This window comes from Arvicanthis niloticus, chromosome 3 (genome assembly GCF_011762505.2).
Source record: "Arvicanthis niloticus isolate mArvNil1 chromosome 3, mArvNil1.pat.X, whole genome shotgun sequence".
In the NCBI taxonomy this organism is placed as follows: domain Eukaryota; kingdom Metazoa; phylum Chordata; class Mammalia; order Rodentia; family Muridae; genus Arvicanthis; species Arvicanthis niloticus.
This window is the reverse complement of record NC_047660.1, coordinates 1,606,982-1,634,806: the sequence shown is the minus strand read 5'-3', so window position 1 is coordinate 1,634,806 and position 27,825 is coordinate 1,606,982. Positions and strand designations below refer to the sequence as shown.

At 42.5% G+C, this 27,825-nt stretch overlaps 1 protein-coding gene across 9 annotated transcripts; it reads right to left on the bottom strand.

Moving 5' to 3' along the window:
• Positions 1-566: 566 nt before the first annotated feature.
• Positions 567-27,590, bottom strand: Ggact (gamma-glutamylamine cyclotransferase). Of its 9 annotated transcripts, XM_076930532.1 has the most exons (5): positions 27,496-27,586; positions 22,703-22,800; positions 14,885-15,002; positions 10,506-10,564; positions 567-1,543 (listed from the first exon to the last, which is right to left on the bottom strand). In XM_076930532.1, the coding sequence occupies exon 5, from the start codon at positions 1,528-1,530 to the stop codon at positions 1,081-1,083; it is 450 nt and encodes a 149-aa protein (XP_076786647.1). In that variant the 5' UTR covers positions 1,531-1,543; positions 10,506-10,564; positions 14,885-15,002; positions 22,703-22,800; positions 27,496-27,586; the 3' UTR covers positions 567-1,080. The 9 variants fall into 9 exon arrangements, with proteins under 9 accessions (XP_076786647.1, XP_076786644.1, XP_076786649.1 ...); XM_076930529.1 differs by lacking the exon at positions 14,885-15,002; XM_076930534.1 differs by lacking the exons at positions 14,885-15,002; positions 22,703-22,800 and adding an exon at positions 2,433-2,495 and having other exon boundaries at positions 27,496-27,584.
• Between the last annotated feature and the right edge of the window lie 235 nt (positions 27,591-27,825).

Below are 27,825 nucleotides of genomic sequence, written 5' to 3'. Positions count from 1 at the left end.
TTTTGTGAAACAAGTTTCCACTTTTAAGAAAAAGGGACTAAAAATAAGTCATGCTTCTGTGCCAGTTGCAGTTAGTGATCAGTCCACCATTACACTGAAGGGTGACGGAGCTCTGAGTGGAGTGCCGGGTGCTCAGCCAGCAGCTGCATGTGCTTCTGCATTTCTTGGAATCCATTTTCTACTTCATTGGGAGGTAGAAGCAGAGTCATGTGCAACTTGCATCTACGCTGACAGATTATCAGATGGAGGTAGATGGTAATTGGTACTTCGTGTCTTCCTAACATTATTTTAAGTGCTGTTTGTATTTGGAAGCAAAGCCTTCTGTCAGGCCCAAGGAGCAAATTACTAATGTGTTGGTTCTTCTGAAAGGCTCTTCCCCAAGGGCTGCACCTTCAGGTGGCAGAAATAGGCTAGCCTGCAGAGAGCTGGGCACCTATCAAGGACATAAAGCCTGAGGGCTCAGCTGTGTCTCCCAGCAAGTTAGTGCTCCTGACTGCTGAATTAGAATGAAAAACACCTTCTACCAAGCAGGTACACCAAAAGAAGGACCAACAGCAAGAGCAAACTTGTATTTTAATGGCCATTTTAATAGTTTATGTGTGATTTGGTAATTGCAAGTGGGGGTGGGGTAGGCAGAGCACATAGTTTAGGTACAACATGCTTTTCTTGATGTTTTTACACGATCCGACCCAAATCAGCATTTCCTACCACTTTCTAGATTCAGTATGTTCAATTTCTGAGATGCAACTACAGCCCAGTCTTTTTAGTTTCAGAAGATTCCATCTTAAGGTTAGAGCAAAGCAAAGCAAAGCAAAGCAAAGCAAAGAAAAAAAAAAAGTGGCGAGGAGTACCAGGTGTCCTGTAACTGTCTTTTCGGGGACCTCAGCCTAGAGTGTTTCCCATCTAGTACCTGCAAGTCCAGGTGCTCCTTAAGACTAAAGCAGTATTAAGTAACATCAGATTAGAGTATATGACAAAACACGTTTTGTCAATGTTTTATAGTTGAACTTGGAAAGCTCTGCTTATGCCAGGCAGCTACCAGGTTCCCTCCATCCTGTTGGCATTTGAAGCACTAGCCCCTCATCTGTTTTCCCGGGGGTTGTAGCGTAGCCCATGTGGGCCCTCAGAATCATAGCTTTCATGGTAGGGAAGAAACAGCCACTCGGGTGCATAAGTGGCTGTACTGTACACGAAGCACTGAATACTGTCCCCGGGACCAGCGCCACCCTCCCACTCCAGCACCCGCACCTGCAGGGCTGTGCGCTGGTACATGCTGGGGCAATCTTCGAAGTCATCCAGGAAGCGCAACATCTGCTCGTCCACCTCGTAGATCTCACCTGCCACGCAGTGGCCCTTGCCTGGCAGGTGCAGCAGCCAAGGTATGTTGTGCTCGCCTGCGATCACCAGTGGGAAAGACTCAACTGTGCAGCCTCGGCCTCGGAAGGCTGCTAAGCCATGTGAGTGGTCCAGCATGACTTTGTGGTTGGGTTGGCCCCGCTTCAGGGTGCCATACACGAAGATGTGAGTCATCTGTCTGCAGACACTATGGATGAGAGAGCAGGTAGGCACATGAGCAGGTGAAGAATCTCCTTGGGGGTGGAGGGGGAGTCTCTGGACTTGACGGTAATATCATCACAGCCCTTCCACTCTGCTGGCCAAGCTCAGAAGAAAGAGGAGCCAAAATGTTCTGGTTAAACTTTGCTATGGCACCCAGATGCTCATGTGGTTTTCACATCATGAAATGGTTTCTCTAGCTATTTAGAAAACTACAAGAGGTACTAGGCCAGCCTGCCCTGGAGTTTGAAATCCCAAGCCTAGAGAGAGGAGCACATGTTAGTGACTTTAAAAATCTGGGCTGGGGGAGCAAGGTGTGGTGACATACACCTTTAATCCCAGCACTTGGGAGGCTCAGGAAAGTGGATCTCTATAACCTTAGAGGAAACACTTCCTAACATGGTAAGCACCATGTGTGTGTGTGGTGTGAAGATCTTCCATGTGTTTGTAAGATCATGTAGCTCTGGGCTCAAGTGATCCTCCTGCCTCAGCCTTCTGAGTAGCTGGCATGAGAATACCAACACACCCAGCAAACAGCCTCAACTGCAATGCTAAGGTCAGAAGAGCAAGCAGGTCAGTCACTCTGCCCCACTAGGACAGACTAATCCAGGTCTCACCAAGGCCTCAAGCACAGCCCACATATGGAGACAGCTCCTGAGCATCTCAGGTGGGAGGGGTAGGGTCATAATGGGACTGGAATAGAAAAAAGAATAAATCCACAGCTTTTTCAGCTGGCTACTGGGGTCTCTATCACAGCTTTCTGTTTGAGGAACACAGGCCAGACCTCATGACTGACACAAACCTTTCACCTCACTACTCTGTCCCAGTGGAAGTCAAGTCCCTACCAGACCTCTGTGAACTTCTGAAAACATGCACACCTGAGTGAGCAGCTACCCAGGACAGCACACTTGACAGCCCAGCCACATACTTAGGTATTCAGCCTAAGAAGAGAATTGTCAGTCAGATAGGAACAACCCAATCAGGGACCAACACCTGCAGGCCGGCCACCTTCTGACACAATTAGCTTTCAGTCTTTTAAGGAGGTTTAAAGTCCCCACAACAGATATTATGAACAAGAAGAAGCAAACACATATAAGTAACAACCTGGTTCCCTGCTTCTAGGGCAAACCAAGGTTTCAGCAACATGTAAGACCTAGCAAAACTTCATAGCTCCTGTAAGCCCATAGCGTTCTTCCCCAGATGTTAGAGGGTAATGACAATTGATGCTGATCCACAGCAGGAACCTTGGCTCCATGTAGAACTAACATTTGCCTAAGTCTGGGGCGCAGACTTATGTAACTAAGTGAGCTGTGTAAAATGTGGCCTGAGAATGGAAACACAGGAGCAGGTCACCTCCACTGCCCCACCAGCCGTGCCCGATGCTCACGGGAGCAGGTCACCTCCACCGCCCCACCAGCCATGCCCGATGCTAAACTGTGGGGCTTTGGGAAGGAGACCTCACAGGGCAGGGACAGAAATCATGACCTAGTGACATAGAACACGTGTCCTGCTACCACAAGGGTGAATCATGAGTCTGTGCGCTGAAGAGCCTTGTATCTGTAAGCATGTATTTATCATTTCATGCTTGCCACGTTCCTCTCTACCTGACCTGCTATCTTCCTGAAGGTCCTGGTGCCATTTCTGTCCACTGTGTTTGACTTCTGCATTGGAGCTATGCAGATTTCACTAAGGCACACAGAACACGGATGCTCTTTTCAACCATGTTCTTATTTTTGTTGGAACTTAAAATTGTTCTGAGTGTTTTGTGTTGCATGGGCCTCTTGGTCAAGCTTCTGTTGAGGCAATCCAGCCTCACCTTTTCTGCAAGCCATCAGAATGTCCCCTCTTTGGTAGACTCCACAGAACTTAAACAAATCTCCCTCTTGGTGTACAATGTGGAAGGATGGGGATTGAGGGACATTGTGTTTACTGGGTTGAGGTGTGCTTTCACTGTCTTTCAGGTTCCCAGGTTCTTGCTGGGATGGCCAAGCTCTGCTTTTAGCTTGAAATGAGGCTCTTAGGTTCCCTGGCCCCTTGGCTTCTGAAAAGTGATGATGACAGGGCTCAAGTAGAGTCTGCATTCCTTCTCTGGGAATTCCAGCCTGAAACTTTATTGCCATGGTAACTGGGGAGTTAGTACTCTCACTACCTCTGCCTTCACTGTTCTTTTCTCCTTCATCTCAGTCTTTATTGTCCCATTCCATTCATCTAAAGCATCTTTGCCATTCTATGTGTTCCCAGCAATTTCCTGGCCACTTTTTGCTTCTAACTCTGCTCTGGACATACCACCAGGTACTTTTCCTTAACTCTTTTCTTTTAATGATATCTGAGTTTCTCTGAGAGATTTTCTTCCCATGTCTGGCCTTTTCTAGTAAAAACTGACCCTCTCTGGAAGTGGGACTACAATGGGAGGGGGTGGGGTTGAATTTAGCAGTTGGCTGGCCCTAGGGCACTCTTACGCATGGGAGGTGGCTAAACCACCGACAAGTGGAGTCTCCTTCCATCTATTTACAGAGTGCTATTGTCATCCACCCTATGCCCATGTTAGAAGAAACGTCTTCCTCTGCTCAGTTTGAGGGAGTTGGGTTGTGTCTGTCTCTGTTCCTTGTATAGATCCCACACCTTCCTACTCCAGTCATTCACATTTCTAGAGCACCAGCCAGCTCATGCCTCCTGGGCCTCACTGTGCAGAGATTTAGGATCTGGTAGAACTGGCTGCTAAGTTAGTCACTGTTCAGTTCTATTTTCTATCTCATTGCCTACTTTCAGAATCTATCAGAATCTCATTGCCTACTTTCTTTTGCTATTATTGAATGGGTATACAAGTCCATTTTATATAACCGTAATGAAATGCCTAAGGTAAGGTAACTTTATAAAGAAAAAGGATTTTTTCCCTCTCTTAATTCCTGTAAGTTCCAGGTCCCAGACCAAGTGATGGTCTTATTAGAGGAAGATTACTAAGGGGATACCATAGAGCGGAGCATGTATACGTGGCCTCCTCTTATAAGCAAACAGTATTTAATCCCTTGAAGATCTTACACAGCCCCAAGTGACCTCTCAAAGCCCCATCCCTGAAGTCATGCATGCTGCTTCCACCCCCATCTTGCCTAGCGTGCACAAGGCCGTGAATCTAATCCCAGCATCACAAAGACAATTTTCTACCCTCTTACTACATTATACTGGAATTACATTTCAACATGTAGACTCTTAGAGGATGTTCAAACCATGTCCAAACCACAGAAAATGGCATCTTGGGAGACATCCAGGATTACTATAAAGCCCCTGGACAAAGAAAGGCACATTCTCCAAGAGGGCTGATGTGTGACAGGAAGCAATGGGGCAGGCAGTATGTGTGTGGAACATGGTGAGAGGCTGTGCTCTAGAATGGCTGACTCAAGGATGTTCTGGGTACCAATGAGCAGATTAGAGAGCATCAGAGAGAAGGCTGCTGGTGGCTAAAGACAGGGAGAGGGTGGGAGCATAGAGGGACTCGCTTCTGCTGCTGAGGTAGGGGAGGAAGGCAGTAACTCCAAGTGCACTTTGGGTGCTCTGTGGGCACATACAACACCACAGTATGACATTTCTTTGACCTCTGCAATGACTGCTGCAAAGTGCACAGTAAGCCAGGTGTGATGATAGACCACCTTAATGTCAGCACTGGGGTGTAGCAATGTCACAATAAGCCAGGTATGGTGATAGACCACCTTAATTGTCAGCACTGGGGTGTAGCAATGTCACAATAAGCCAGGTATGATGATAGACCACCTTAATGTCAGCACTGGGGTGTGGAAGTGTGAAGATTGTGAGTTTGAGACTGGCAATGGCTCACTGTACATAGTTATGGAAAGAAAGAAAATAAGAAACTGATGATGATCCGGAAAATATCTCTTGAGAGCAAGGACAGAGTGATTATGGCCAATTCTACCGGGCTAAGAACTCACAAAATGAAAAGAGCTCCTGATAGAAGCTGGGAAGCACAGTCTTCAACGAATGGAGGGCTGGACCCACAGCTGTCACTAAGAGAGTCAACCGGAGGAAGAAAAGAAACATTTCATCTAGGCAGGCTCAGTAGAGAGGCAAGACAAGAGACTGAGGGACCAGTTCTCAGTCAGAGCATGGTTTGGCTTTGGGTCATGCTGGGCACTAATCACAATACTCCTCACTTAGCATGTTAGAAGCCAAGGCAGAGGTCTGAGAAGAAGGCTCCAGAGCAGCAATAGGAGCTGAAACCAGGGCTGCCTGACTCTAAAACTCTGCTACTCATAGGAGCACAGAGGTAGGAATGTGACTAAGTAGCATATGGCCTGGAACAATTTGCTATAAGGCTCCTACTTTCCTGCACCACATCCCATCTATTTTAAATGTATTTTGATAAAAACAAATTTTAAGCAACTGTTATAAAATCTACCTACCATAAATCCACTATTTTTTTTAAACTTAATTTCCTCCTCACCATTTTTACATGTGTAGTGGGGTTACTATAAATGCACATCATTGAGAAACAGATCTCTAGAAGAATGTTTCATCTTAAATTACCAAATATACTAGCCATTAATAAGTTTCCCCTTAATCACTATTCTACTGCTCCTCTCCTGGAGGAGATAGAGATAGAGAGAGAGAGAGAGAGACATAGAGAGATAGATAGACAGATATAGATAGATAGATATAAAATTTACCTTTATTTATATGAGTACACTGTAGCTGTCTTCAGACATACCAGAAGAGGACATCAGATCCCATTACAAATGGTTGTGAGCCACCATGTGGTTGCTGGGAATTGAACTTAGGACCTCTGAAAGAGCAGTCAGTGCTCTTAACCACTGAGCCATCTCTCCAGCCCAGATATATATTTTAAAGACAGTGTTGAGTGTCTAGCCCAGACCCACCCTACCTGCCACCACCCACAGATCTCTTCTATACCAAGTCCAACCTTCCTACCTAGCCATATCTCTCACATTCTTTTCCAGAATCTAGCCCAGTGAATTTCCCTGACCCTCCCCACCATGAACCATCACCACAACCCACCAGATCTAGCCTAAGTCCAATATCCTGTGCTCTGGGTCTAGTCTTGCTACTCCTGTCTACACTGCAACCTATCTCTAGTCAGGAACCACCCTACTTGCCACCAACCACAGGTCCCTCCATTTCCATCTTTGCCTCCAATCCTTCCATCCAGCTAGATCCCCCACATCCTTCTCCAGGGTCTAGCCAGGTAAGTCATCCTGATCTTCCCCAGCCTGCCAGATCTAGCCCAGGTGCCACATCTATCAGTACCCAGGCTTTGTCTGGCCACCCCTTCTGCACTACAGTCAATCTCTGGGGTTCTGTCTGGAACCACCCTACTTATATCTTCATATCATATAGCCCACAGGTCCTTCCATATCACATCCAACTTTCTACCCAGCTAGATATACCCTCAGATTCTAGGCTAGGTTAAAGAAGCACATTTCCTACACTAGCTTAGTCTCCTCTGTCCATCTGCCTTCGTTCCACCAAAGCCATTTCCAAACTCTAGGTCCAATCTATCCACACAGTCTCTCTTTTGGCCCAACTTCTGATGTCCATATCTGAATTAACAAAAGCAGTCCATATGTGCCAAACTATAAACAACATGAAAGATCAAACCAGACCTACCTACCAGTCCTATAGAAATGTTTGCCAATGTTCATCTAAGTAAGAATTACTTAGATGAACCCAAGACACAGAATTTAAAAGGACAATCATAAACTTCATCAAGGGATTCAAGAAATTCAAAGACACAAAGAAACAGCCCAGTGAAAATAAGGAAGATAAGCCTTGTGAAGCCCAAGAAAACACAAGCATTAGAGTGAGGAAAATGATAAAGACAACCCAGGGCTTGAGAATGGAATTCAAGGAGATACACACACTGAAGCTGAAATGGAGATAGAATTGTAAAACCCAGTAACTCAACTGGAAAACTCAAAAAGCCTTACAAGTAGAATAAAGCAAGCAGAAAACATATTAGGACACAATGATAAAATAGTGGAACTAAACAAAATAAAGAAAAAATTTAAATCACAAGAAAGGAACATACAGGAAATGTAGGGCACCATAAAAGAAACAAACTTTTGAGTTATAAGCAGAGATGAGGGAGAAGAATCCCAAGTTAAGGACACCGACCAGACCTTCAACAAGATCATAGAAAAAAATCTTCCCCAAACTAAGGAAAGACACATCCATACAGATACAGAAGCATACAGAACACCAAATAGACAAGATCAGAAAAGAAAATCCCTATAGTATACCATAGTTAAAACACTAAATACACATAGTATACCATAGTTAAAACACTAAATACACATACCAAGGAAGTATATTGAAAGCTTCAAGAGAAAAAAAAGTTTAAGTTACATATACAGAAAAGCCATTCTGTATATCAGAGTAACAGTTGATTTCTCAATGGAAAGTTTGGAAGCCAGAGGAGCCTGAAACAATGCATCCCAAGTCCTAAAAGACCATGAAGGGGGTGGTGGGGTGGGGGTGGGGGTGGGGGGTACTGGAGAGATGGCCCAGCAGTCAAGAGCGCTGACTTCTCTTCTAGAGTCCTGAGTTCAATTCCCAGTAACTAAATGGTGGCTCACAACCATACATAATGGGATCTGATGCCCTCTTCTGGCATGCAGGTGTACATGCAGATAGAGCACTCACATAAAATAAAGACCATCACTGGCAGCTTAGATTGATGTATCTAGCAAAACTATCTGCCATAATAGGAGAAAGACAAACTTTCCACAATATAAGCATCCTACAAGAATTCATATTCAACAAACCAAAACTTAAAGAAAATGAAGCAATACTTTGGGAGGAATACACATAATAGAATATGGAGAAAAATTTAAAAAAACATAATTATTAAAACACACAGTATCACTGAGACCAGCATACCACTAAACATCAACAACACTAGCTGCAGCTAACACTAACACACACACACACACACACACACACACACACACACTTCAGTAATAAGTTTAAATATCAATGCCTCAATTTCCAATAAAAAAAAAACAAAACAAGCTGACTGAATGGATCAAGAAACAGAATCTATCTACTGTTTATAAGAAGTAGATCTATCTACTGTTTATAAGAAGTAGATCTTAGATTTAAAGACGGGTGCTGACCTAGAGTAGTGCTCCAGTCAGACTGGACCAGAAAGCAAGCAGGTATCACTGTCCTAGTATCTGACAAAATGGACTAATCAGAAGACATAAAGAGGGATAATGATTTCAATCTGGCACTTTCTCCAATAGACACGTGTCCTGGTTACTGTTCAATAGCTGTGAAGAGACACCATGACCAAGACAGTTTATAAATGAAAGCGTTTGGCGATCTGAGTACAGTTTCAGAGGGGTTAGTTCAAAACCACCATCGTGGGGAACATGGTGGCAGGGAGGTAGGCATGGCACTCAGTGGAGCAATAACTCAAGAGTTTACATCTTATCCACAAGTTGGAGGTAGACAAAATCTGGCATGGGTTTTTGAAACTTCAAAGCCCAGCCCTAGTGGGTTTCCTGTGAGGAAAATGTTTAGCTCTTTTATAAGTGCCTACATTAAAATTAAGGGCATGGTAGAACATACCTTTAGTCCAAGTGCTCTGGAAGCCAAGGCGGGCGGACCAGGTCAGCCTGATCTATGTACTGAGTTCCACAATAACTAGGGCTGTGTAGAAAGAGCCTGTCTCACCCCTACCTAAGTGCGAAACTGGGAGAACACATATGCAGCACCTACATGACAGGTGTAGTAAAGGACTTTCTGAATGCAATCGTATTTGCCCAATTATTAAGGCCAACGACTAACAAGTGACACTTCATAAAACCAAAAAATTTTGTACAGCTTAAAAAAATAATCAACAGAGGAAGCCCACAGAATGGGAGAGAATCTGACAGAATTGATATCCATAATATATACAGAAATAAGAAAGTAAAGAATTCAAAACAAAACAAATGACCAATTCAAAAAACTAGGCCTGGGATCTGATCAGAGAGTTCTCAGAAGTTTGTGGTGTCTAGCAGGAATAGGAGGAGAACCTTGCTCTGATGTTTCTAGTCCCTGGGGATGGCCACTGTGACAAAGGCACTTGCTTTCATGCCTAATTACATCTTCAATTTGTTCCTGCCTACCTACACTGTGTAATGCTAGTTCTTTCCATGACACTGGATTAAGTTGGTACTGTATAAAAATGTAAGACCTTAGTTTAATAAGGGGCAGAAAACACAAAACAAAGATGGCCATTTGTCTTGGTAAATGTTGATAGCCTCAAGTAAGCCTGAAGTGCAACACTGAAGGACAAGTGTTTGCCCGCATCAGACACAATGTGGACCCAGTCCCCCAGTGAGCATCAGATATAGTATCCATAGGCAGACATTTCAAGATACAGAGCCAGGTAATGTGAAGTGCAGGATGGCATGCTAACAGACCTAAATCAAAGTTCTCCATTTAAAAATTGGGTTCATCTTATTTCCCAGTGAGCTACTTTCTACTGACCACTGATGACTAGTCATTAAGTTCCCAGTGCCATACTCTGGATTCTTCTTCCTTCTGACCCTTCCCTCACATTTCTCTAGTCTCCACCCCAGCTCTTCCTTCCCCAAATGCTTACTGGAGGGTTCTCAACTAAGCCCCTGAGAGTGTTACAGTAAATGTGTTAACGAAAGAGGATACAAGCCTTATCAAGCAGCGGTTTCAGAACCAAGAAGCAGTCTCAGGAAGGGGACAGTGGTTTTCTACTTTAAATTGTAGAAAATCAGTAACTTTCTTCTAAAGAAAACAATAGCTTATTTCTGTAAAAGAAAACTAGGCTTTTTCTCAGAAGAAAAATCACATTTGGTAAGTGATTCCTTTATAATATGAAATCAGTTTGAGAATACTATTATGCACTACAAATGAATGCTGTGCATTTCTGGCTTCTTTCATAAGAAAAACATCATTACCTTTTTTTCTGATTGTGTTTTGAACAATACACATGGATCCTTCAGGAAGCAACTTGTCCCTGTGGGGATTGTAAAAGGATCAGTTAAGCACTGAAACAAGCAATTAATTCCCATTAGAGGATTAAGGCACTCATGTTCGCTTTGAATCAGAAAAGCAAGTTGAGAGTGAACTGTTGTATGACCAAGAGGTTACTTGTCAAAGTGAATAAATTAAAGACCCAAAGAGCAGCTAGATACACAAGAGGGGCTGGGTAAGCACAAGATATGAGCCAGGGGCTGGGTAAGGTTTCATGCCTGTGGAAGGACTGCCTTTTTCTTTCTAAACACGGGATCAGTGCCATATGCTGCTGTCTTCACTCTTAACAGATGTGTCCTGTAGAAATAGCCCAATTCCCTCACCTTACCACACATGTACAGTCTAGACAGCCATACAGGCTCAGCTCAGTTTTGCTGTGCGCTCCAGAGCCTGTACTGAGTAGATTTATGCAGTGTCGGTGTGGATGATATCACAGATACAGTGAGGAGCAGATGGGAGGCTTACAGTGTCAGAGCTGAGGTGCTCCTGATTAGAAGAGCCCAGAGCAGAACCTTTATGTCAAACCTTGCTACAGTCTGGAACAATATGTCTATCCAGAAGTCAGCCCAAAGGTAGAGCAGGCTCAGCATCTCCAAACACTTCAGCTCAGCAAAACCTGGCTAGTTCACATTGTCAATATTTAAAAAACAAACCACAATAGAAATGTCCATCTGGCAGGGGACTGCCTGAAATGTTGTCACGCAGCAGTTCGCTTGCCTGTAGGACAATCCATCTAGTTTCATATTTCATCACTGAAGCAGAATTGAAAATGACTCCAAGTCCTTTGCTGGATTGGTCCTCATTGATTCTTTTCCCCTAGCCACCTGGTGGCAAGAGTGTAAAAGGCAGGATTTTGGACTTTATTAAGGTAGTCTAAATCACGACTATTGAACATGTTCAGTCCGTACTTAGAACACACATCAGGTGAGCCAAGCGAGAAAAGGCCTAAGGATTAAACTCTTCCAAAATTAATTGCTCTGAAAGGAACCTCAATAAAGTCTCTGTAAGAGTTAGAAACCTCTGAATATTGTCACTACAATTTCTCCACATGATAAATTCTCCACTAGCAGTCTCGTAGTTGTCAAGACTGTGATGGAAACAAGTGGCTATATTCAGGAGGCACAGGGCTCTGCCTCTGGCCAGATGTGTCTACCACTTTCCACTGACTGCAATCATTCCAGAACCAGGAACTCCTATGCTGCACCCACAGCACAGCGCTTATAAATGGTGTCTTTACTCCTTTTCATCCACCAGCTGTATCAAAGCTGGCTTCACAATGCCAACCAATACCCTTGGCTTAACCAATTCTTCCAAATACCCACACAGGGCATGTGCCTGGGGAACAAATATACCCAACTGTGGGGAAACTGAGTAAGGATCTTAGGTATGGAGGATGGCGTGTGGGCCACGTTTACAGGGGAATTTTTATTTTCTAGAAGCCTCTTTGCATCTGAACAAGGAGTTACTTCCTCCTCCTACAGTAACCCTATTTTCCTTGGAGCAAAGGCTGAGTATCTGATATAGTTACTCATTAATTCTTCTGAAGTTTCTTAGAACTGTAGGAAGCAGGTGAAAAAACAAGATGCTGTGAACTTTAAGCCGGGCCCTGGCCTGTGAGCAGGAGCAGGAGCTGAGGTCCAGGGCATCTTGCCAGGGAGAGCTGGTCACATCCTGCAGACGCTTTGATGCTCTCATTTGGTTGCCTGCTTGACTCTTTATAGTAAAGACAAGACCTTCCTGCTAAAGCCATCCTCGCCAACTCCACCAATACCCCGGAAAGGAAACAGCCAAACACTGAACTCAAATTTGTAGCACTGGCTGCCTTTGAAATCAGGTACGACCTGCTAGTGTGTTCAAAGCTCCAGACTCTCAAGGGTCTTAGAAAACAAACCTTCATGGCCCTGATAGCTCAATGGGCTACACAAATCTGGCCTTGGCAACCATTCTGATTTTAATGCTTTGTCAAAGATTCAGCAAGTAAAAGGTAAAGAACGTTCCTTGCCACCAAATCTAATGACCTGAGTTTGATGCCTGGGAACCATGCAGTGGAAGGAGAGAACCAAATACTGACCTCCACATGCATGCTGTGGCAACACATGCCCCTCCAAGTAGATACACATCAGTATAATTTTAAAAATTTAAGGCAGTTACATTCCATCTTCAAAATACAGTAACCAACGGTGCAGACACAGCCTTCTCTTCACTTCTGCTCATTCTGAGTATGAGAGTACCTGGAAAATCCCCACTGGCCTGGAAGGAGCCTTGGAAACACAGGCCAGGTACATTGGGACAGAGACATGTTGGCCCCTGCTGTTACAGGTGGCTGAGCAGCCAGACACCTGTCAACAGGCTGGGCAGGCAATGACAGGCCTCAAAAGGTGCCAATAACCCACTGGTGCCACCTGCAGCTCAAGCTGAATCCAACAGGGTGGCCGCTGCCAGACTGCTGGTCTTGGCCAAGCTCCAGGCATAAATGCTTCAGTTCCACTCTCAAGTTCATGATCCAGTTTTAAGCCCCCAGTGTGCAACACAGTCTGGGTGCAGACCTACAGGCATCTCACTCAGTGCTAGTCTCTACCATCATTGCTGGTCAACACCCCATTAGAGCCAAGAAAAAGAGTCAGGTGCTCCAAATCATGGGAGGTGACTCAGGCAGAAGCCAGTGACCCAGAGAGGCACTACAGAAATAGGATCTAGAGTTTGCAAGCTCCATCTCAGCAAGGTGGGAAGGGGCCCAGCCGGAGGATGCTACTCTCTGGAGTACAGTGACGCTCTCCAAGTTGATCTAGGTGGTTCTACAGTGGTCGCCATTTGTAGTAAAAAGAAAAAAAAAGTGCAAATAAAGAGTTGATATAGAAAGTGCTAGTGAGTTAGGCACAGTAGTACATACCTATAATTCTAACATTCTGGCTCATAAAGAAAGATGGCAAATTCAAGACCATCATGAACTACAACAACCCTGTTTCAAAAATAAAAATTAATGAGCACAAAAGAGAGAGGCAGTTTGCAGGCCACTGAGCCTCCTGTCTTTGCCAGTTTATCAGGGAATTCAACATGCCTTCTAATCCCTAATCAGAAACAGAAGTTCCTCATCTCACCTTCAGGACTTCCACAAGCAGCAAAGTCTCTACAGTCTTTCTGAAATGGACTTGTGCTGCCTTGTTAACCTCAATCACGTTCTGGAACCCAACTCACAATGTAACAGAGTAAGACATGTTCCTCTGCAGTTATAGGTTCAAGGAAAAGAAGCAGAGTCTGGGTCAGCAGGCACAGGAGGCAAGAATGTGGGGTATGTATCCCATCCATGTCCCGACTTTAGGACATATAGGCAGAGGGTTTTTTCTTTTTTCTTACCCAGGGCCCTATCTATGTTAACTGTTCACTAAGCAGTGACTGCCCACACTTGGCTAAGAAACACAGCAAATGATCTGACTTTTGGAATATTTTCCAGGCTCCTGGAGGGTAGCCTGCTTTTAACTCGAATTGGGCAACTTCTCAGAATGTGTTTACTATTCCTGGAACAAGTACTCTCTGGTCAAGGAGGAAAGAGCTAACAATTCAGGTCTTGTTCTAACTCACCCTTTGTTAGTGGGAGATAACAAAGTGGGAAATGGGGCATCTGGGTCTGGCTGAAGGTGGTTAATTTTTAGTCTGCCTCATGCCCTGAAGACTTCACTGTTTTACTCTGAGTCAACTTAGGCAGAAAACCAATCCTTGCCTGAAGATTGTGCCTCTTTTCCTTCACATTTCTACAGCATAACTTCTTTGTATCCTAAAACTTTTTGTTATAAGAGCTATGGCTATTTGAAACAGGAATGTCTACATTAGAGTGCTATTTTGTTTTTCAAGGACAACTCAAGCTATAACAACAATCTCTCTCTCTCTCTCTCTCTCTCTCTCTCTCTCTCTCTCTCTCTCTCTCTGTGTGTGTGTGTGTGTGTGTGTGTGTGTGTGTGTGTGTGTGTGTGTTCTGGGGATCAAACTCAAGGCCTCAATGGTAGGCATGTGCTCTACAAGTGAGCCAAATTTCCAGCTCAATTTAACAAACTTTATATTCCTAACTTAAAAACTAAGAAGCCTGAGAGAGCAATTTAAAATATTACACAAAGCTATTCTCTACACTTCTATGTAGTTTACTAACAAAATACTCCAGAAAGATGAGACTTTAACCCATTTAAACAACTTTCCTCCTTCAGAAGAATGACATACTCAAAATGAAGGAAATAAAAGTCCAAGCTAGACTCCTTGACAGGCTGCCAAATGTAGCCTGTTTACAAGCTCACCAGTCAAATTTCCTTCTTACCTTTTTTTTTTTTTCTTCCAAGGCAGGGTTTCTCTGTGTAAACCTGGGTGTTCTGGAATTCTCTCTGTAAACCAGGATGGTCTCAAACTCAGTTTTGCTTGCCTCTGCTTCCCACGTACTAGGATTAAAGGTGCACACCACCAGTCAATTTCTTTAGGACAGAGAGCCAAATGACTACATGGAGTTCAAGATTAAGGCCAAGGTCCTGGTTATTGTGGGTGTGTATGGGTTCCTGGCCAAGAAGCAGCAAGGCCCAGTGGGAGGGACAAGGATCTATGGTAGTTAACAAGGCTCAACACAGGACAATTACCATGAATAGTTAGAAGGTAATAACTGTTGGTAATTCATTGCACTGACCAAACCCCTGACAGCATATTAAGATAGGAAACATTTTCATTCGTGATTTGAGTGGGATACGGTCCATCACAGTGGAGGAAGTCAGGAGAAGCTTTTGACTTTGGCAGGAATATGCTTGGTTATATCCAGGTATATGCCTCAAAGCTTATCCCCACCCCCAAGGCCACATTTTAAAGGCTCTGCAACATCTGAAAACAGTAATGAGGACAAAGTGTTCACATGAACCTATGGAAGTGACATCTGAAGCCTAACAGCACCATATACATGAAAACATATCCAACTTGAAACCCAGTCACACTATAAAGTTGCCCTGATATAACCAACAGACTCATCCTAGATAGCCATGTCTGTCAGTCCATCTAAGTATAAACCACCAAGTTACCCTGTCTCAGGCCTGCTGCTGGTTGTCATTTCCAGGTATGGGCCTGGAGTCACCCTACCTGGGAATATAGCCATCATACCCTCTGCAAATAGAGTGGAAACAGAAACCAAAGAACAAAACACCCTCCCAAAAAGACTAATTCAAAAATTAGCACCGTGCCCTATAAAAATCCCAAACCCAAGTGCCTATTTGACAGTATAAAAACATAATCAAAACAGCCAGAGCAATCTGTCTTCATTAGAGCCCAGTTATCCTACTACAGCAGACTCCAAATATTCCGACACAGTTGAAGCATCAGAAAATGATGTTAAAACTGACTATATGAAGATGATAGAGGCCCTTAAAGAGGAATTTGTTTAAACATACAGTAAAATAAAAACAAGCCATTAGAGGAAATGAATAAACATAAGAAACAAAGAATATTAAAAGCTACAAAGGAAAAAGGCAAATAACGTAAGAACAAACCTATTAGAATTACACCTGACTTCTCAATGGAGACTCTAAAAGCCAGAAGGGCCTAAACAGATGTGCTGCAGTCTTTAAGAGACTACAGATACCAGCCCAAACAACTATATCTAGCAAAACTTTCAATAACTATAGATGGAGAAAATAAGTTATTCTATAATAAAGCCAAATTTAAACAATATCTATCTACAAATCCAGCTCTACAGAAGGTGCTAGAAGAAAAATATTAAACAGGAATAAATACTCTTAGATGGGTAAAATCAAAAGAAGGGAAACAAACACACAGCATCACCATCATCATCAACAACAACATAACAGGAATCAACAATTATTAGTCATTGATAGCTCTCTATCAATGGTCTCAATTTCCCAAAATAAGACATAGACTAACAGAATGGATTCAAAACCAGTATTCATCTTGCTGCTGCATCCAAGAAACACATCTCACCATCAAGGATAGCATTACCTCAGGGTAAAGAGTTAGAAAAGATATTCCAAGCAAATAAGCCTAAGAAACAAGCTGGTGTAGCCATTTTGGCTTCAAACCAAAACCAAAAGAGGTAGGAAAAGACACTGCATACTCATCAAAGGAAAAAAAATACATCAAGATGGCATTTCAATTGTTATCATCTGTGGCCCAAACACAAGGGTACTCATGTTTGTAAAAGAAGCACTACTACAGCTTAGATCACATATTGGCCCTCACACTAATAGTGGGAGACTTCAGTACTTCACTCACACAAATGGATGGACATCCAGACAAAAACTAACAGATAAATACTGGAGCTAACAGGTGCTAGAAACCAAATAGACCTAACAGATATTTACAGAACATTTCACCCAAACACAAATAATCTATCCTCTTCTCTGCATCTCATAGAACTTTCTCCAAGACTGTTCACATACCTGGACATGAAGCAAGTCTTAACGGATTAAAAAAAATTGAAATAACTCTGTATCCTATCAGACCACCACAGATTAAAGCTGGACATAAACAACAACAGAAACAACAGAAATCTTACAGACTCATGGAAGTTGAACAACTCTTTACTGAGTGAAAAATAAATCAAGGCAGAAATAAGGGAAAAAAGACTTTCTAGAATTCAATGAAAATTAATACATAGCATATCCAAACTTATGAGACACAATGAAAGGGATTATAAGAGGCAAGTTCACAGTACTAAGTACCTACATGGGAAAATAATACTAGAGGGAATCTCATACTAGCAATTTAACAGCACACCTGAATGCTCTATAACAAGAAGTAATCACACCCAAAGGAAGTAGACTGGCCAGAAATAATCAAACGCAGGACTAATAGACCAACAGGAAATAAACTCAGGTCTGAAATCAATAAAATAGAAACAGAACAATACAAAGAATCAATTAAACAAACAGCTGGTTCTTTGAGAAAATCAACAAGATAGACACAATCCTTATCCAAACTATCTAAAAGGCAGCTAGAGGATATTGAAATTAACAAAATCAGAAACAAAAATGGGGACAGAATGGACTGAAGAAATCCAGAGATCCATTAAGGACATCCATTAAAAACCTGTACAGCACCAAACTGGAAAACCTGAAATAAATGGATAATCCTCTCAACAGGTACCACTTACCAAAGTTAAATAAAAATCAAATATACAATTTAAATAGACCTATAACACTTAGTGAAATATAACAGTCAGTTCAAGTCTCCCAACCAAAAAAAGCCCATGAGCAGATGGTTTTAGTGCAAATTCTACCAGACTTTCAAAGAAGAGTAAGTGACAATATTCCTAAAATTATTCCACAAAATGGAAACAGAAGGAACATTGCCTAGTTCATTTCATGAGGCCACAGTAACCTTGTTACCCAAACCATATAAAAATCCAACAAAGAAAGAGAGTTACAAACCAATTTCCCTTATGAAAACAGATGCAAAACTAATAAATAAAATACAAAACAAAATCCAAGAACACATCTAAAAGATCATCCCTTATGATCAAGTAGGCTTCATCACGAGATGCAAGAATGGTTCAATATGCAAAAATCAATAAGTTTAATAAAGACAGTTAACAACAAGCAAATAGCCAACATCAAATTAAATGGAGAAAAACTCAAAACAATACCACTAAAATTAGGAACAAGACAAGGTTGTCCATTTTTTCCACATCTACTCAATATAGTACCAGAAGTCTTAGAGAAATAAGACAATAAGGAGATCATGGGGATACAAGCTTCAATGAAAGAAGCCAAAGTATCATTATTTGCAAATGATATGGTAGTATACATAACTGACCCTAAAAATTCCACTGGGAAAGCTCTACAAGTGATAAACCCTTTCAGCAAAGAGGCTGGATAAAAATTTAACTAAGAAAAAAAATCATGAGGTCTCCTATATTCAAATGACAAACAAACTGAGAAAAAAATCAGGGAAACAATATCTTTCACAATATCCACAAATAACAAAAACTATCTTGAAGTAACTTTAACCAAACAAGTAAATGACTTGTTAAAAAAAAAAACTTCAAGTCTTTGAAGAAAGAAAATGAAGAAGGTACCAGAAGATGGAAGATCCCCTATGCTCTTAGATCGTTAGAATTAACATAGTAAAAATAGCCATCCTACCAAAAGCAATGTACAAATTCAATGCAATCTCCATCAAAATTCCAATACAATTCACAGACCTTGACATGACAATACTCAACCTCACAAGAAAACCCAAAAACCTGGATAGCTAAAACAATCCTGAACAATAAAAGAACTGGTAGAGGTCTCACCATTCCTGCTTTCAAGTTGTACTACAAACCTATAGAAATGAAAAACTGAATGGTAGTGACATAAAAACAGACACAATGATCAATGGAATCAAACTGAAGACCCAGACATAAATACACACACCTCTGAACACCTGATTAAGAAAAAAAAGCCAGAAATACACATTAGAATAAAATACAGCATCTTTAGCAAATGGTGCTGGTGTAACTGCATGTCTGCATGTAGAAGAACACAAATAGATCCATATTTATGATCTTGTACAGCACTCCAGTCCAAGTGGATCAAAGACTTCAACACAAAACTAGATACACTGAAACTGATAGAAGAGGAAGTAGGGAATAGCCTTGAACCCATTGGCACAGGACACAACTTCCTGACCAGAACACCAATAGCACAGGCACTAAGACAAATAAATGGGATCTCATCAAACTGAAAACTTCTATAAGGCAAAGGACACCATTATTTGGATAAAGTAGGCAGCCAATAGACTGGGAAAAGATTGTTTCCAACTCCACATCTGGTAGAGGACCAATATCTAAAATATATAAAGAACTCAGGAAACTGGATATATATATATATATATATATATATATATATATATATATATAAAACAAATAATGCAATTAAAAATGGGGTATTGACCTAAACAGAGAATTCTCAATAAAGAAAATTCAAATATCCAAGAAAGAAATGTTTAACATCCTTAGCCATTAACAAGATATGCTACAGCAATGGTGGCACAGAACTTGTGTGGGAGTAGCCAACCAATGTGTGATCTGACTTATGGTCCACTCCATGAGATGGTGTGTGACCAAGAACCAAGATTAGATAGCCTAGAGACCTAGCATAAAATCAAACACTACTGGTCCTTAAAAAAAAAAAAAAAGTACCAACAAAGTGACTCCTAATAATATTCTGTTGTACTCATAAATAGGCCAATACCTCATTCACTCATCATCAGAGAAGCCCCTCTGGCAGCAGATGGGAACAGGTGCAGAGACCCACAGCCAGACATTATAGAGAGAAAGAGTCTAAATGAGATTGTCTTCATCAAATTTCTCCCCTCAGACCTCAGGGACCAGAGAAGAAGGGGCAGAAAGAGTGTTAAGAACCAGAAAGGATGGAGGACACCAGGAGAACAGGGCCCTTTCAGTCAACTAAGCAGGACTCATATGAACTCACAGAGACTGAAGCAGCAAGCACAGGCCCAACATGGATCTATCTCCACAGGTCCTCTGAGTATAAATTATAGCTTTCAGTTTAGTATTTTTATGGGACTCCTGCGTGTGAATGAATGGGTCTCTGATTCTTGTGTCTGCTCTTGGGGCTCTTTTCCTTCTGTTGGGTTGCCTTGATCAGCCTTAGTGTGATTGGTTTTTGCTTTATCTTATTATTTTTATTTTGTTATGTTTGGTAGTTATCTCATAGAAGCCTGGTTTTTTGTTTGTTTGTTTGCTTCCTAATGAGAGACAAAAAAGGAGTGGATCCAGATGGGGAGGGAAGTTGGGAGGAACTGGGAGGAGGGAGGAGAAACTGTAATCAAGATATGTTGTAAGAGAAAAAAACTATTTTCAATAAAAGGAAAGAAATGAAGAAAAAAAAGAAACTAAACTCAAAATTAAGCCTTTTTTTTTTCTACTTTCCCCAAAGCAGTCACATTCCATCAGTGCTTGTACTACCTCAAGTTGAAACCAATTAAAATAGCTGGGAGATAATTTAAAAATCAAATCCCAAGAGGATTTTCAAGTTTAGTATGTATTTGCCCTGTAAAATATCATTATTTACATCACCACAAGATTATTCAAACAGTAATACTAAGCAGAAATTTTAAGAAAATTAAAAGGCCCAAATCCTATGAAAATAACACTCTTTAAAATAATTTGTTCTCAGGTCAGACTTGAGAAAAAGGTCTGATACCAAAAGGAACAGGTCTGTGAGCATCATGACTTAAGATCTGAGCACTGACTCCCAAAGGTAAGTCTCAGTCAACCAACAATGACAACAGTTTCATTAGTATATTTAGCCACCATGTTGTAAGCCATCATGTACTGCCTACCAGGCTGGAAAAACAACCTGCTATTTTACAACTTAAAAGTGTTTGAAACATGTCTTTTATTGCTTTCTAGACAGCAAAAGGGCCCTACAAACCCCCTCTTCCAAAGCTAATGTCTATGGACAAAAGTCTATGAACCCACTTCCACCTCCTCAAGACAAATCTATGTTGTCTTGATATCCTTGAGTTCGCTATATAGACCAGGATGGCCTCGAACTCATAGAAATCCTCCTGAGTGCTGGGAATTGGTGGAATGCACCACCACGTGGCCTTATAAACATTTTTTCTTAATAGTAAATAACAATGAGAGTTGGTGACCCACACTTCCTTTCTTTAAAGATTTGTTTATGTGCATGGAGGTTGCAGGGGCGGTTTATGCACATAGGAACAAGTGCTCTCAGAAGCAAGAAGAAATCAGATTCCCTGGAGCTAGAGTTATACAAACTCCCCTTCTCCACATTGGTTTGAATGAGAATGGCCCCCAGATTCATATGCTTAAATACTTAGTCTCCAGTTGGTAAAACTGTTTAGGAAGGATTAGGAAATTTAGTATCTAAATTTTTATGTGGATCACAAAGGTCAGTCAGCCAACTGGTCACACCTCTTCTTTGTTCAGAAGCTTCTATTTCCTTTAGGAAAAACTCTTTATTCCTCAACATTCTACCTAGGAAAACTCTACAGGGCTTCATGTCACTTTTAAGCAACACCACCTCCCCTGTGTGATCCCCCTGGCTACAAGCACAGGCAAGCACAGAACTGACAAAAGAACATTGCAGCCCTGTGTTCTAGCCCATCACCTGCTTGAGCACCAGCAACTTTGCTCCACAGTTTGGTGTGTGATGGGTGTGCAGCAAATGTGTGCACACAGTAAGCGCATGTGTAAGCTGCTAGCCCCAAGTCCCCCAGCCCTCAACACAAAGACAATAGTCTGTGTCTATTCCCACCAGCCAGCAATCCTCAACATCAGGCACCAGCACCATTTCCCAGCATTATCACCTTTCCCAGCTCTGGCCATGATCTTAATAATGTGTAGAGCCTTGCATGGACTTTTGTGTTCTTAAGTCTCCTTGGTTTTTAACAATTCTTCAGTCATGGACTGCTGTGATCATGTACAGACTCTCAGGACATTTATTTCACTGAATGTCCTTCGATTTGTTGCCTCCAGTTATATGCTCAGCAGCAACCATTAAAAATGTCTTCCCCACCGTCTATCACATGGCGCTTGACTTCAATTTGTGTCGTTTTGATGTTCATTCCAATCGCCTCGTCTATGTGGTGACTGGCAGGCTTCCCTCATGAAGTCTCACCCTTTCCTTGAGGGCTGACAGAACTGTGAGGAAGCATGTCAAAACTATGCACACACCCCACTTACCACCCTTGCTCCTTTATTTTCTTATGTGTATGTCTGCAGATGCTTTTATTATTTCTCTGGATGCTCAGACTGTCCCTGCTTTGGACAGGTAGAGTCCATTTTAGCAGGTTTCCCTGTCCCTCTGACTCATTTTCTGAGTACTTTCCTTGCTTTCTGGCTCAAGACTTTGTCCAGTTGCAAGTCCAGATTCCTTTTGGATGTCATGTCCCATTCCATGGATCAGCCATTTCTTCAAGAAACCTACATTCCTTACTAGAAAATGGTATTTAGAAACCAAGATTTAGAGTGAAGTATACTCACTGCTATTGAAGTGCACTCGCCCTGCCTCTGTTGATGAGGCACTGTTTTAGTTACTGTTCTATTGCTGTGAAGAGACACCATGATCAAGGCAGCTTATAAAAGAAAACATTTAACTTGGGGCTTGCTTACAGTTTCAGAGGGTTAATCCAGGACCATCATGGCAGGAAGTATGGCAGCAGGTAGGCAGGTATTGCATTTGAGTAGTAGCCGAGAGCTTACATCCTGATCTACAGGCAGCAGGCAGAGAGAGAGAGAGAGAGAGAGAGAGAGAGAGAGAGAGAGAGAGAGAGAGAGAGAGAGACTGAGAGTGAGACTGACTGGGCCTGGTGTGGACTTTTGAAACCTGGCCTCCCAGTGACACACTCCCTCCAACAAACATAGCTCCTAATCTTTCCTAAATAGTTCACCAACTAGGAATCAAACATTCATATATATGAGCCTATGGGAGCCATTCTCATTCAAACTACCACAGGTACATATCTGTATCTACTCTTACATGTGCTCACGTTTGTGTATGTTTGCGTGTGTTACTTCTACATCAATGTTTATTGAAAACCAGGAATTTACATCAATACTCCCCGACCTATGAGTACTACAGGAGTCACTACAGCTTCCTGGATCTCTGTATTAATAACTCTTCTCTGACACTGACAAGCTTGGCTGTATTAAACTTGTATGACTGATCCTTCCAGATGTACTAATTTCCACTCTCTGGCACCTCCATCTCTCCAGTACAGATCCTGACTGCCCAAAACAGAGCATATCCCTTGAGGACTCTCCACGAAAGTCAGGGGAGAGGAATAAAATTGCCTCCCCTTATTGGTCAGGCTGCAAAATGGCATTGCGTGGGCTCTTGAGCAAGGGGCAGGGAGATCATGTGGTCATTCCTTCAATCCAGCACAGCAGGTTCCGTGTATCTCACTAGCTCATAGATTCCATCCTCAGTGTTCCCTCATGAGAGAAAATGGCTGTCGACACTCCTGCCATATTGTTACATTCAAAGGAGTAGGAATGAAAAAGCAAATGTGTTTCTAGCTGAATCAGGCCCCTTAGGTATCTCCTTGGAGCCCCGCACATTTCTGCTTTCCCTTCGCTCCCCACAGTGACATGGGTCACTGAATCAAACAAGACCAAGGGCTAAACAGGAGAGAATGGATACTCAGTGGTAACTGCCAATTTTTGCTACTACAACTTTTTACATTTTCCTAGCCAACATTCTGCATTCAGGTAGTACTGAAGACCTTACATAGATTTCTGGAAGCTGCCTAGGTTCTCATCCACCTCTAGGTTTTTAAGTCTGGAGGAATGTTACCCTGAGCATCCAAACTTCTTAGAGGCCTAAATGGCTGCCTGAATGGTATACTATTGCTTCTTTGTTCATTTCAAAGTCCCAAATGTGAGAAATAATGCCTGGGCTCTCTTCCCTAAAGGCTACACCAAAAGTTTGCTCTTTTGCCTATGTGAAAGCTGGGAGCAGCTCCCAGCTTCAGTTTGATTAGAGACAGAGAGCAAAGTCCAGCAATGGTTCTATCTTTATGCTCTATCCAACAGGCAGGCAGGAAGAAGGAAAAAAAATTCAATATAGGGAAGCACAGGAGTCTGCATAGAAAGACCACCTGTGGGAGTGCGTAGATATATTCTGAGCAAGCCTTGCAATGTAACTCAGCTGAATCACCGGTGTCACTGCAAGGTACGTGACAAGATGCAGTACTTAATACAAGGTCTTCTATTGGTAATTTATTATGGCAATACAATTTCCAGGAGTGTCCCAATGTCCTTGAGTTTACCTGCTTAGTGTTACTCTGGCAGCAGGAGCCAGTGTGGGGTAGACACAAGAACACATACCTGGTGTGGTAAGGCATGCCTAAGTCACAGCACCTGAGAACTTAAGTCAAGCCAGCATAGAAAACATGTTAAAGACCCTGCCTCAAAATAAATAAAGAAAACAGAAGAACACAGACCTTTGAACTATTTGCATTGCACTTCAGAGTCAAGGAAGGCCATCTGTTTGAGTGCCTGTCCATGGTTCAGGCATCCCATCTTTCTGAACTTTAGTTACAGTAATGAAAAACAAGGCAAATAATGACTTTCATGTGAAGAAAATGAGTGAGACTCTGGCCCACAAATACTGTTCATTTCTGTCTGGAAGAAGGGTAAATCACAGAATAAAATGAACCAAGTAACAGAATGCATCCCAGATATAATCACGTTTGGCATATAGTTGTGTCTAGTAAATGCTAATTCCCTTTTGATTTACTCATCAACACAAGACATCCACACATTGGTTATCTACTTGACAGTTTCGTTGTAGTTGTGACTTTTGTTTTTATCAGACAAGGTCTCATTGCAGCTGGAACGACTGCTGAATCCCTGCCCTAGTCTGAAAGAGACAATCCGCAGATACCACTTATTTGTACAATATTTTATGCAAACCCACATAAAAATTAGAGTATTAGGTGATCTGCTAAGAGGTGATGATGACACTGTGGTCCCAGAAGAACAAACTCAACTATTTAGAGGATAACTATTATACAACCTAGAATAAACTGCTTTAAACTAATCACTTTTTTTTTTTTTTCAATGTTGAGGGTAAAATCCAGGACTCTGTAACTGAGAGGCAGGTGCTGTACTGAAATGGACATGGAGCCAGGGTGGGGAATGCATATCAGGCTGAACAGACTCATCATTAGGCTACTTCTGTGCTTCCATGTTTAGTTAAAAATTTCCCAACTAAAAAAGAAAATCAGAAACTTGACAAACAAACAAACAAACAAAAAAACCACAGAACTTATCATTAGAAAACCTTTCCTTCTGGGGTCCAATCTGGCCCAGTTCTCTTGCACCTTTACAGTCTCAACCTGTTGGCTAACCTTGTTCTCTCTGAACAGTTTTTTACTCATCCTGTCTTTTGTTAGTGGTATCTAAAACTAGCAATGTCATTGTCCCATTACTCCATAAAAAGGTCACCCTCTGCTCAAGGTTTGGCCCCAAATGACCTTTGGAAGCATTCACTCTGACAGCATATGGCCTTGCACTTATTTTAGTGATAATAGCTACTGACTCATAATGCCATATAAACCCAGAGACTGAACAACTGGCCTTTTCTGTGAACTCAGTTGAGGGAGCATGACGATACCTCACAAAGTAGCCAGTGACCACATAGGTCTTGGTTCTAGGTGTTGGGCCTGCAGCCCAAAGAAGGATGCTCAGCCCAGAGCAGTTTTATCAACAATACAGGGAAGACTTTGACTGAAGGATAAATTTGTGAGTCAAGATGCTGGGTGGTTATCGTTAGCTTGAACTCTTTGAATAAAATTTCTAGAGAAGGCTAAGATCATTTGATGTGGTCCTCCTATTGCTACTTTCCCATGTGCCATGGCCCTCTTCAAACATGGCAGCACTAGTCTGTAGGGCAGAGGGTCCTCTCCCCTAACAAGACCCTGGCCAAAGCCAAGAGAGTCATTCATGACTCCTTTTCAAGCACTGACAGAAATGGAGCTCTCAAACGCTCTTACTAGATAAAGAGAAAGCTCTTTTCTGTTTTGAGATATATATATATATATATATATATATATATATATATATATATATATATATATCACACACATATATATACATATGTATATACATATATAAATTTGATATAAGATCTTGCATATCCCAGGATGGCCTGCTTCAGCCTTCTGAGTGCTGGGATTACAGACAAGCTACCACACCTGGCTTGACCCTATGCTTTTAAAAATTAAACTTTGCAGGGTTTTTATTTTGGTTCTGTACCCACACTGCCATCCACTAATGACTACCACCACAGACATTAGTAGGATTCCAGCTCACCACTTCACAAAAAAGGCTGAATTCTATAACTGAGCTACAGTCCTAATCCCAACTTGGTTTGCTTGTTTTCCAGTGTTGAAGATCCAACCTTGGGCCTTTTGTACGCTAAGGAGATGGTTTGTAAAGGTCAGGAGTTTAAATAAAAAGTTCAGCACACACACACACACACACACACACACACACACACACACACACACACAAATCTACCAATTAACTTTGCAAACTAGCTTTTAAAGACAAATGTCCTCTATTGGTGAAGTCTGGCCTGCTTACTCGGGGACTTCTCAGAGAAGAGTCAGGAAAATGAGGCCAAACTGCAGGGCTTCTCACTTAGCACTTCAGTTACAGGAGACAAGGAGAAAGCCTTCAATTAGAAGAAATTAGGCACACATGTGCGCAAGACTTCCCCCCCCCCCCCCATCATTCCAATTGATTCAAAGATAGCCTTTATTTTTAACTCATGATTTCTTCCCGGGACCTTAAACCTATCACTCTTTAAAAAAATGGCTCCTACCCTAATGTGTCTCCTTATTCTTTTAACATAAACAAATGAGTTAAGCTAAGTTAAAATACACGCACACCTCTGATGGGTTTTGAGTTAGGCTGTGCCGTTATAACTCGCTGATTATAGAGTTAAACAGCAATAATAACCACAGATAGAATCAAAGGCGAGGACCGCCAAAAATCCAGGTGTTTTACTAATGGCTCCAAAGGAAATCCAGATCAGAAACTGACCAACAGAAGTTGGTTTTGGATTCTTTTGCAGCTTTTGGTATCTTCACACATAAATAACTCCTAAAATTAAAAACCATTACTTTTGAAAACCGTCAGCCTCACTCCTTTAGGTTCGTAGGCTACCTGTTAGAGCCATCTGTCCCAAGAGAGCGAGCATCTGCTCCGCTCTGGCTAGCGTTCTCAGTGTGGGCCGTCCCGGCAGCTTTCCGGGGTCAAATGCCCGCTCCGCCCCGAGAGTTCCGCCCGGCAGACCCCCGCATCCACTGGGACGCCAGCGGCCGACACTCCCTGGCTGGTGACCGAGTCGCTAAAACGCCCCAAGCTCTCAGTCCCAGCCGGTCTCGGCGCCTCACCTGCACCGGTCAAGGGGATTAGGAGGAGCGCGCCCGCAGAGCGGAAATGTCCAGCTGGGCGGGTGCCGCAACCAAACCGCCCCGGGCGGCGCCCCCTGCAGGCCACATGCGGCTCCGCCCGCCCCTGCGGCGCCCGGCCCCGAAGCATACCTGGCCGCCTGCACACTTCTTCCCACGCTCTGGAACCCCGCAGATACCTATCCTGAGACCATCTTCCTTTGAAATAAACGCAAGCTGCCCACCACCACTTCCCCACCAGACAGAGACACAACCAGGGTCAGCTCTACATTACACACGCCTTGACTTCATGTTGGACCCAAACACACTTAA